Here is an 11904-nt window from a genome sequence, read left to right on the forward strand (position 1 = left end):
TTCTCCTCTTCTGTAATATAAGCTCCAAGTGTGGACAAAGTCCCTTTCTTTCACATATGCCACTATATTGTTTTCTTCTTCTTTTTTTTTTTTTTTTTTGGCTGCACCATGGAGCATATGGGGTCTTAGTTCCCCAAAAGGGATTGAACCCGTGCCCCCTGCAGTGGAAACATTGAATCTTAACCACTGGACCACCAGGGAAGTCCCCAGTATGCCACTATATTCTTATTTTCTGTTGTAGTGCCTGACACATATGTATATTGAATTAGTTTTGCAAATTGAATGATTTGATTTAATAAGAAAGTTAAATAAGTGTGTTTTATATTGATTGCATCAGAAATACTAAGTGTGTTTAAGGCTATGGAATTTGGGCATGCCAAATTTTTCACCAGAGAACATTGGTAGTTTAATTACTTTTTCCCATTGTTTCATGCTTCTTAATCAATTAACTAGTATGGATATTTATATCAAAGATTTATCAAAATAAAGTGTAAAATGTGCTCAACATAAAGTACTAAAGTATAAAATTTTATAGGATCAAAACTGTTTTAATACATTATTTGCTTTTGTTTTCTTCTTACATAATGATGTTCTCTTTAATCTTCTTTATTTTAGTATCCAGGTGCAATAACATTGGAGGGATTTTTAGTTATTATAGCTCAATTTTTTGGCCTTAAATTAAGATTAACATATGATGACATCCACAGGTGTTCCTGTCCAAGAGCTACATGAATAATGAATCATGAAGCAGTGTAAGCCTTGTTTTTCTTTTGAATTAATTTCACACATACATTTGTGAGGTTGTTTACAAGACATGATGAATTTCTTATTCTTTATACTCAGTTCCACATCAAAAGTTGGAAAGGTATGTTGTGCCTGAAGAGATATCACAGATTTGTCCAAATGATACAAGACTCCAGAAGGTGGTAAATCACATGATAATGAAATATTCACTCAAGGGAATTAGAGGGAAAATTTAAATATTTATGAAGACTATGAAATATTTTATAAAATGTAATACTACTTCTGTTTTTGTTGTTGTAGTATCTATTGCCAAGGCAAAGATTTCTAAAATCATGCTTAAAAATATAACAAAGAAGTGGCAGCTTTGACTATTATTTTGATGGAAATAAAAAGGAGGAAAGATTTGAAGAGGAAAAAGAATTGCCCTCATTTGCAGAAATTACGATTAACTACCTACTTAAATCAACAGAATCAGTATACAATTAGAACAACAACATTAAAAAATTCATCAGGATGATCAGTCTTGGAAAACACTAGTATCTGTATATCAGCACTAAGAAAATGGATGACCTATTATAAAATTTCTAATTTTTCCAGAAGAGATCTATAAGTTCAGTAAAATCCCAATCTATATTTTAGATTATTTTTTAAGGAACTTGATAAACTCTATGGGAAGTGATAAAATGAAGATGGTAAACATAGACAACCTTTTGGGGATTATGAGGTGCAATTTATGATCAAAGAAGGGATTTTATTTTGGGGAGACACTACATATTGTCTACAGATTTGTAGAAATAAAGAAATGGGGGAAAGATGATGTTGGATATAATGAAGACTTAAGAGCAAAATCATGGAGTAAACTAGAGAGGAGAGGATCTGTTATGTAAAAAAAAAGGGACTGGCTTTTATCAGAGCTGGGCGTATTCAATTATTGTGATAGAGTGTTTGGAGGGTAAATAGATAGATATGAAGGTAGTTGAATAGCTGTGAGACAGGCTGGGACCTGGGACCCTTTGCTGCAGTGCTGCAGTGCTGCAGTGCTTCCACTTGGACAAATCTCTCTTGGAGCAACAAAATACAAAGAAGCTATATGGGACTGAAAATAACTGCATGCATGCCGAGTTGGGACAAATTCTGGACAAAAGATACAAAAAGACCCAAAAAAAGAAACACCCAGCTGCCGCTTTTGAAGAGCCTGGAGCAAAAGCAGAGTACTGTGCATGACCCCTGCACACAACACCACCTAAGGTGTGAGCAAACCACCTAAGCCACCGTTCTGGCCTGACCCCTGGACACACCCCTACCCTCACCCCATATAAGGAACAAGCTTGCCCCCCCTCACCGCCTCAGGGAGAGAGCCAGCAAGGGAAACTGTTGATTGTTTTCACTCCCCCACCGCTGCTCGCAGGAGGGGCCCCAATAAAGCCTTGCCTGAATTTCTTGTCTGGCCTCCGACCAATTTCTATTGATTAAGGAGACCAAGAACCTTGGCTGGTAACAGCTGCAACAGAGACCATATGGCACACTATTTCAGCAAAGCTGAAACTATGTTCTATTTCATTCTTTACAGAAAATGTTTGCTGTACCCTATTCTACAGCATTTCCAAGAGCTGCTTGTGGGATTTAGTTTTATCTTACAGGAGCAGTAAGGAGCTCACAGACTCACATGTGTTGGCTTGCTTCCCTTCCCTAACATCCCATACCAGTGCTTTGGTGGTAGGCAGAATGGACTTCCAAAGATGTCCTCACTCTAATCCCTGGAATTTGTGGATATGTATGTTACATGGTAGAAGGTAAGTTGCAGAAGTAATTAAGGTGATGGACCTTCAAGTAGGGACACTATCCTAGATTATCTGGGTGGGTCCAATCTAATCTCATGAGCCCTTAAAAACAGAGAATATTCTCCAGGTGAAGTCAGAGAGATGTGGCAGAATGGGGCTCAAAAAGACGGGTGCTGGGAAAACTGGACATCTACATGGGAAAGAATGAAATTAGAATATTTCCTCACACCATACACAAAATGGATTAAAGATCTAAAGGTAAGACCCAAAACCTTAAAACTCTAAGAAGATAACTGAGGCAGAACACTCTTTGACATAATTTATAGCAGTATTTTTTCAGATCTGTCTCACAAAGCTAAAGCAATGAAAGCAAAAATAAACAAATGGGACCTGTTTAAACTTAAACACTTTTGCACAGCAACGGAAACCATTGACAAAACTAAAAGACAACCTATGGAATGGGAGAAAATACTTGCAAATGACCAACAGGGGCTTTATATCCAAAACATATAAACAGCACATAGAAATCAATATGAAAAAACAAACAGGCCAGTCAAAAATTGGTCAGAAGACCTGAATAGACATTTTTCCAAAGTCATACAAAATGGTTAACAGGCAGGTGAAAAGATTCTCAACATTGCCAATTATTAGAAAAATGCAACTCAAAAGCCCAATGAGATATCACCTCAAACCTGATAGAATGTAGAATTTAAAACTCTACAATTCACAAATGTTTGAGGGGATGTGGAGAAAAGAGAACTCTCCTGCACTGTTGGTGGGAATGTAAACTGGTGCAGCCACTATGGAAAACAGTATGGAGGTTCCTCAAAAAACTAAAAATAGAACCACCATATGATCCAGCAATCCCACTACTGAGCATATATCCAGAAAGACGAAAATTAATTCGAAAAGATACATGCACCCTGATGTTCACAGCAGCACTATGTACAATAGCCAGGACATGGAAACAACCCAAGTGTCCATGACAGATGAATGGATAAAGAAGATGCAGCATATATATGCAATGGAATATTACTCAGCCATAAAAAGGATGAAATTCTTCCATTTGCAGCAACATGGATGGACCTAGAGAATATTACGCTTAAATAAAAAGTTTTAAAAGTAACATAGCTTCAAAATAGAAGAATCAAAAATTGATAGTAATTAAGGAAATAAAATAGCCAAACATGGTTGATTTTGTTGGTTTTTGGTTATTTTCACTGATCCAAAACTTTTTTTTTTAATTGAAGTATGGTTGATTTACAATATTATGTTCATTCCAAGTGTACAACATAGTGATTCAATATTTTTATACATTACACTCCATTAAAGTTATTATGAAATACTGGTTATATTCCCTTTGCTGTACAATATATCCTTGTAGCTTATTTAATTTATACATAGAAGTTTGTACCTCTTAATCCACTACCCCTATTATGCCTCTCCCCCTTTTCTTCTCCCCTCTGGTAACCACTAGTTTGTTCTCTGTATCTGTGAGTCTGTTTTGTTATACTCATTCGTTTGTTTTATTTTTTAGATTTGAAACATAAGTGAGAACAAACAGTATTTGTCTTTCTGTGTTTGACTTATTTCAGCAAACATAATACCATTTGCAACCACATGGATGGACCTGGAACGTATTATGCCAAATATGTTTTTTAATAGCTCCAACTATAAATGAACAAAGTTCTAATCAATAGTAAAATAGAAAAACAGATGGACACATATTCATTCAATGTGTGATATACAGCAACAAGAGGGAAAAAAAAACTATTGCTACTCACAACGTGGATGGATCTCCTAATCATCATGTTAAAAAAATTTAAAACTAGAAGATGTGGCACATATATACAATGGAATATTTCTCAGCCATAAAAAGAAACGAAATTGAGCTATTTGTAATGAGGTGGATAGACCTAGAGTCTGTCATACAGAGTGAAGTAAGTCAGAAAGAGAAAGACAAATACCGTATGCTAACATATATATATGGAATTTAAGGGGAAAAAAATGCCATGAAGAACCTAGGGGTAAAACAGGAATAAAGACACAGACCTACTTGAGAATGGACTTGAGGATATGGGGAGGGGGAAGGGTAAGCTGTGACAAAGCGAGAGAGAGGCATGGACATATATACACTACCAAACGTAAGGTAGATAGCTAGTGGGAAGCAGCCGCATAGCACAGGGAGATCAGCTCGGTGCTTTGTGACCGCCTGGAGGGGTGGGATAGGGAGGGTGGGAGGGAGGGAGACGCAAGAGGGAAGGGATATGGGAACAGATATATATGTATAACTGATTCACTTTGTTATAAAGCAGAAACTAACACACCATTGTGAAGCAATTATACTCCAATAAAGATGTAAAAAAAAAAAAAAAAGAATACATGGTGATTGGCTCCATTTATATAGGTTCAAAAACAGACAAAACTAATCTATGGCGTTAGAAGTAATGTTTTTCAGGGGACAATCTGACAGCTTTAGTGGTTCTATATTTTATTTCTGAATCTGAATCTAGGTGTTAATTACACTGGTTCACTGGAATATTGAGCTGTGCCTATATATATTATATACTTATACATAAATGTATAACATATGTAGTATAAATATTTATATATATTATATAAAAGTTCACTTAAGTGTAGATGAATCTTCCTTTTCATTAGCTGTTTCTTCAGCCTTGCCTTTCGGAAGTGATTCTGCACTTTCTTAGCCGGAAAGCGGAGTCACAAGGCTTCAAAGCCTCCTCCTGCATAGATTTAGGGGCCAAGGTCGCCCACGTTGAACGGTGCACAGCAGGCAGCCTCTCGACCCTCCGCTGCTCTCCCAGCCGCCTGCCTCCTGCGGTGTGTGCGGTCAGCAGGGGTCTCCTCGCGCCCCCAACTGCCCCGTAGTCAAGCGTACGGCCGTTATTCGGGCTGCCATCCAGGACGTCCAGCCATGTTGTGCCTTCTGTTTCTGCTCCTGGGGCTCATCGGGCTTCAGACAGACGATAGTAAGTACTTAAACCCTCTTCTATCCTTTAGGGAATGTCAGGTCTCCTTTCTGTTTCCCTCTGAGAGGCTGGATATCCCTTTGAATGTGTTTTTTTGGTGGGAGCTCCAACTGTGCAAGCCCGAATCCACTCCCACATTGCCACCTTTCCCAATCAAAATCCACTTTGGTTCCGAGGGTCTTTCCCACTCCTCTTGGGACCGTAGTAAAGATGGGAGATGCCGTGGCTTGAGTAGACCCCTTAAGATTAGAGTTTCATATACTGCTCTGCATTTCTGATATCTGGCTTCTGTAGTTGGAAGGTCCAAAGGACCTGACTTTATTTGTTCTGAGAGCACTTGGGCCTATTACCTCAGGGTTACCAGAACCTGCCCACAGGGCAATATTTCTAAAGCAGTATACCTGTTTCTCTTTAAAAGATTTTAATTCTAGAAAGAAGTGGGTATTAAGGTGAGGGTATTTGAAAAGAGTAAAAATGAGGGATGGCATATAGAATATTATGGATTTAGATGAGGAAATAATGTAGGAAGCTATGAGTTGGCGAGTGTTGCCCCTATAAAACATTTTGCACCTTGCAGATTCAGAAAGACTACGTGTGCAAATTACAGTTCCAGAGAAAATACGGTCAACGTCAAGTGGAGGAGTTGAAACATACGTAATTAAGCCCTAACATTTTTCACAAACTAAAAAGCATGTGAATATTTTGTTCCTAATAAGTAAACCTGGTATTTTTCATCTCTGCACACTTTCTGAATTTTATATTTATACCCAATTTTTCTTAAATGGAAGAGCCCTTTTGAAAATGAACCAAGATTAACAATGTTTCATAGAAATATGGTGCAGTGATGCTTACTATCAAAGCTCCAAGGCCCATCTTCTAAATCTCTTTCCCTCTTGAGTGTCTGAATAATACCTGACCTGATCCATTTAGAGTCTCTTGTCACTCATTCACCATACAATATTTGGAGGATTTTTAGTAGTTGTTCAGTAAGCCTATGGCATCCCAATAGGGGATGGCAATCATTTGATTTAATGAAATGTTGTATGAATAATTTTTATGTCTTGATTGCAAATATGTTAATCATTAATAATTCTTTTTATGCCATCTTAGTGTATCTTGGTTCAGGTATTAGTTTTCTCTTTTTTATTCTTTGAATTAATTAGAAAGTTTCTTATCTTTTTTACTAATTTCTAGAATCATTTCTAAAGGAGTGAAGTGTTTTTTTAAAACACGACACCTTAATTTTCTTTTTGATTGGTAGTAAATGTTTAGATAATTTGAATGCAAATATTTCCTTATCAGCTACCTAGTTGTCACAGTAATACAGATATCACAAGCTTAAAATTTTCAATATATAATTTATAAGGGAATTAATATTTATGAAAACTTTAAATCATTTAAATAGAAAAAAAGAGGTGAGACATTTAACAGCATTTTAAGAGTATTTTATTTTTTTAATGGAAAAATCTAGGGAATTACTTGGTCATATTAGAAAATGTACACAGAATCTACTTAGAGGGAAATATCTTCAACCAGGTTTCACCAGATACTATGACAGTAATTCTCATAAGAGAAGTAAAAAAAAAAAAAATCTTCTGTCCTCAACTGTCAAATTCATGAGGGAAAAATTTTGACTATTTTGTTAATGTCTCTAACTCCAGTGCCTAGAACAGTGCTGGATACATAATAAAGGAGTAATAGTATTTTTTGAACTGATAAGGCTATTGTACCTACCGACTTAACAAATGCAACAAACATGAAAAGTGTATGTTTATAATTATTATAATTAATAAAGAATATAGCACAAGAGAATATTCAACTTAAAAAGTCTAGGAGGTTTTAAAAATAACTGAATGGAACTTCTGTACATGAAAAATATAGTATGAGAGTAAAATCAAGAATTAACAGTAGCCAGAGACAACTGAAGAAACTAAGCAGATACAACATATAAACAGCTCAAGGAAAAAGAGGAGAGAATTAGAGGCTTAAGTACAGAACAATTAGAATTCCTGGAAAAGAGAGGAAAAAATCTGGAGAAGAGGTTATGTTAAACATAGATGAACTGAGATCAGGTATCACAACACAGAATAAATAAAAATTAGAGTACATTAACACTTTTCAGATTACAAGAGAAGAAAATAATTTAAGTAATATACTTCAGCAGTTAGAAATTGAAACTGGGACAAAGAATAACATAAAAGCTGGAATTGATGAAAAAGTATGAATATGTATACCTCAAAACAAAAATTGAATATACAATTGTAACTGTAACAAATAAAAGAATATAAAGCATATATACATCTTGGTATAATAGGAAATTAAAATTTAAATAAAACTTAAAAATTTTGATTGATTAAATTTATCAGAAATTACATATATTTTAAATTGAATTTAAAAATATATACCACAAGAGAACACCTAAATCACAAGGGAATAGAAAGGTCTAGCACAAAAATAAGAAAAATTATACAAAGCAAATAGTAACGTTAGTATATGCAGCCATATTTTATCAGGCACAAGTTGTCTGTAAGGCAACACAAATAAAAGTGTGAAAGATTTTAATAGGGATGAAAAAAGTGGACATAGTGATACATAGAGCAGAAATTTAACAAATGAATAATACAATGAATAAATGTGTCAACAAATTCAAAAAACCTTGAGGAGATAAGCAATTTCATAGAAAAACAAACTCCTGGGATATAGGGAAACATGAAAATGCCCAACACTTTAAAAACTTTGAATCTGAATATAAATGTCTCTTTCTCCCTCCTCAAAAATACAAAAACAACCATTAAAACTAAGTCAAAAGCTAAATTATTTTACAAATAAATACAACCAAACATTTAAGAAAGACATAATTAAAACTCATAAAAACTCAGCCAGCAAAAAGAAAAAGAGTTAATACTGCTGAATACATAAAGGCAATGTTACCTTGACACCAAAAACAAAGAAGGGTAATATAAGAAAGAAAATTTGGGACTGAATTAATTCATGAGTATATGTGGCAAACATAAGAAATATGAGAAAATCTAATATAACAAAGTATTAAGAAATGACCAATGGCTTGTTTGTTTTTTTGTTATTGAGTTGTATGAGTTGTTTGTATATTTTGGAAATTAAGCCCTTGTTGCTCACATCAATTGCAAATATTTGCTCCCAGTTAGTTGGTTGTCTTTTGTTTTGTTTATGGTTTCTTCTGCGGTACAAAAGCTTATAAGTTTGATTAGGTCCCATTTGTTTATTTTTACTTTTATTTCTATTGCCTCGGGAGACTGACCTAAGAAATCATTGCTATGTTTTATGTCAGAGAATGTTTTACCTATGTTCTCTTCTAAGTGTTTTGTGGTGTCATGTCTTTTTTTTTTTTTTTTTTGCGGTACGCGGGCCTCTCACTGTTGTGGCCTCTCCCGTTGCGGAGCACAGGCTCCGGACGCGCAGGCTCAGCGGCCATGGCTCACGGGCCCAGCTGCTCCGCGGCATATGGGATCCTCCCAGACCGGGGCACGAACCCGTATCCCCTGCATCAGCAGGCGGACTCTCAACCACTGCGCCACCAGGGAGGCCCAAGTGTCATGTCTTATATCTAAGTCTTTAAGACATTTTGAGTTTATTTTTGTGTATGGTGTGAGCGAGTGTTCTAACTTCATTGATTTACATGTGGCTGTCCAACTTCCCCAATACCACTTGCCAAAGAGACTATCTTTTATCCATTGTATATTCTTGCCTCCTTTATCGAAGATTAATTGACCATAGGTGTGTAGGTTTATTTCTGGGCTCTCTGTTCTGTGCCATTGATCCATATGTCTTTTTTTATGCCAATACCACACTGTTTTGGGGGGGTTTTTTTGCGGTACGTGGGCCTCTCACTGTTGTGGCCTCTCCCATTGGGGAGCACAGGCTCCGGACACGCAGGCTCAGCAGCCATGGCTCACGGGCCCAGCTGCTCTGCAGCATGTGGGATCTTCCCGGACCGGGTCACAAACCCGTGTCCCCTGCATTGGCTGGCGGACTCTCAACCACTGTGCCACCAGAGAAGCCCCACACTGTTTTGATTACTGTAGCTTTGTAGTATTGTCTGAAGTCTGGGAAGTTTATGCCTCCTGCTTTGTTCTTTATCCTCAGGATTACTTTGGCAATTCTGAGTCTTTTGTGATTCTATATAAATTATAGCGTTATTTGTTCTACTTCTGTGAAAAATGTCGTGGGTAATTTGATAGGGGTCGCATTAAATCTGTAGATTACTTTGAGTGGTATGGTCATTTTAATAATATTATTCTTCCAATCTAAGAGCATGGGATAGCTTTCCATTTCTTTAAATCATCTTTAATTTCCTTTATCAATGTTTTATAGTTCTCAGCATATAAGTTTTCACCTCCTTTGTTAAGTTTATTCTTAAGTACTTTTTTGGATCTTATTTTAGAAGGGTTTTTTTTTTTAACATTCCCTTCCTGATATTTCATTGTTAGTGTAAAGAAATGCAAAAGATTTATGTGTGTTAATCTTGTATTCTGCTACCTTGCTGAATTTGTCAGTTCTAGTAGTTTTTGTGAAGAGTCTAAATATGGGCAGAAGACCGAAATAGACATTTCTCCAAAGAAGACATACAGATAGCCAACAGGCACATGAAAAGATGCTCAACATTGCTAATTATTAGAGAAATGCAAATCAAAACTGCAATGAGTTATCACTTCATTCCAGTCAAAATGGCCATCATTAAAAAGTCCACAAACAATAAATGCTGGAGAGGGTATGGGGAAAAGGGAACCCTTCTACACTCTTTGTGGGAATGTATACTGGGGCAGCCACTGTAGAAAATAGTATGGAAGTTCCTAAAACAACTAAAAACAGTGTTACCATATGATCCAGCAATCCCATTCCTGGGCATATATCTGGAAAAGACGAAAACTCTAATCGAAAAGATAGCTGCACCCCAGTGTTCAGAGCAGCACTATTTACAATAGCCAAGACAAGGAAGCAACTTAAATGTGCATCAACAGATGAATGGATAAAGAAGATGTAGTTTATATATACAATGCAATACTACTCAGCCATAAAAAAGAATGAAATAATGCCAACTGCAGCAACATGGATGGACCTAGAGGTTATCATACTAAATGACATAAGTCAGACAGACAAAGACAAATATCACATGATATCACTTATCTGTGGAATCTAAAAAATGATACAAATGAACTTATTTACAAAAGGGAACCAGACTCACAGACATAGAAAACAAACTTACGGTTACCTAAGGGGAAAAGGGGGGTATAAATTAGGAGTTTGAGATTAGCAGATACAAACTACTGTATATAAAATAAACAAGAAGGTGTAGCACAGAGAATTACATTCAATATCTTATAACAACCCATAATAAAAGAGAATATGAAAAAGAATATACCTAGGTATGTATAACTGAATCACTTTGCTGTACACCAGAAACTAACACAACATTCTAAATCAACTGTACTTCAATTAAAAAAAAGAAAAAAAAATAGCCAATGGCAAAATGCAATTTACATCTAAATTGTTAAGATGATTGAATCTTAGAATATCAATGAATTAACTACTTTTTAGAATTATATGAGGAAATGAATATACATATAGCATTAGGAGCAGTAAAACTATTGTTCAAAGTTCAATACCATATATGATAAAATAACTTAGCAATAGAAGAATGTAACTTAACTTTGTTAATCCTATAAAATAAACCTCTTAATCCTATAAAATTTAAATAAACTTTAAACATTTTAAAACTTAAAATAAATTTTAAAGATATAATTTACACTACATCAAAATCAAAGTCTAAATAAATGTAACAAAGGAAAGCAAAACCTCCTCACTGAAGACAACAAAACCAGATGAGAGGAGGTAAAGATCTATATAAATTGAGTAGATCCTGTGCTCATGGATTGGAAGGCCCAATAATGGAAAGAGGTCAAGGCTCCTCAAACTGATCTATGAAGACTAAATTTTCCATTTGTAGACATTCTTTCTTAATAAAATCCATGAGAATTGCATCCAAACTTGGAACAAATTTTATAAAATCTACAAATATTAAATATTCTGTTTTGTTAATTCTTTGCTATACTATATAAATTTTCTATTTGGTAATTTAGTTATACTCTTCCATTTCAAGCATAAATTTTGCAATGGCCTCAATATTAAGCTAACACAATTATTGGATGCAAGTCAACAATATTTCAGGGCCTATCTTATTGCATAAGTGTTAAAATTAATAAGAAACTGTACCAATTATATTCTTCCATCTATATTATGAAAGCAAATATTTAAATATCTGATTACATTGGAATAAATCAATATTAAATTATAAATTTCCCACTTTTTTATTGTATTAGTGTGCTTTAGAATATTATTATTGTTAATATAAA

General features: G+C 35.2%; 1 protein-coding gene across 1 annotated transcript in view; it reads left to right on the plus strand.

Annotated features, from left to right (window-relative positions):
* LOC307068792 (A disintegrin and metallopeptidase domain 3-like) overlaps positions 1-5414 on the plus strand; it is a gene marked incomplete at both ends in the record, with an annotated part of 94556 nt that extends 89142 nt beyond the window's left edge. The window contains 2 exons of the mRNA XM_079726821.1: positions 844-926; positions 5187-5414. Of these exons, the coding sequence (XP_079582947.1) occupies positions 844-926; positions 5187-5414 (311 nt within the window). The remainder of the gene's footprint in view (positions 1-843; positions 927-5186) is intronic.
* Positions 5415-11904: the final 6490 nt, after the last annotated feature.

This window comes from Hyperoodon ampullatus (assembly GCF_949752795.1).
Source record: "Hyperoodon ampullatus genome assembly, chromosome: 20".
Classification (NCBI taxonomy): domain Eukaryota; kingdom Metazoa; phylum Chordata; class Mammalia; order Artiodactyla; family Ziphiidae; genus Hyperoodon; species Hyperoodon ampullatus.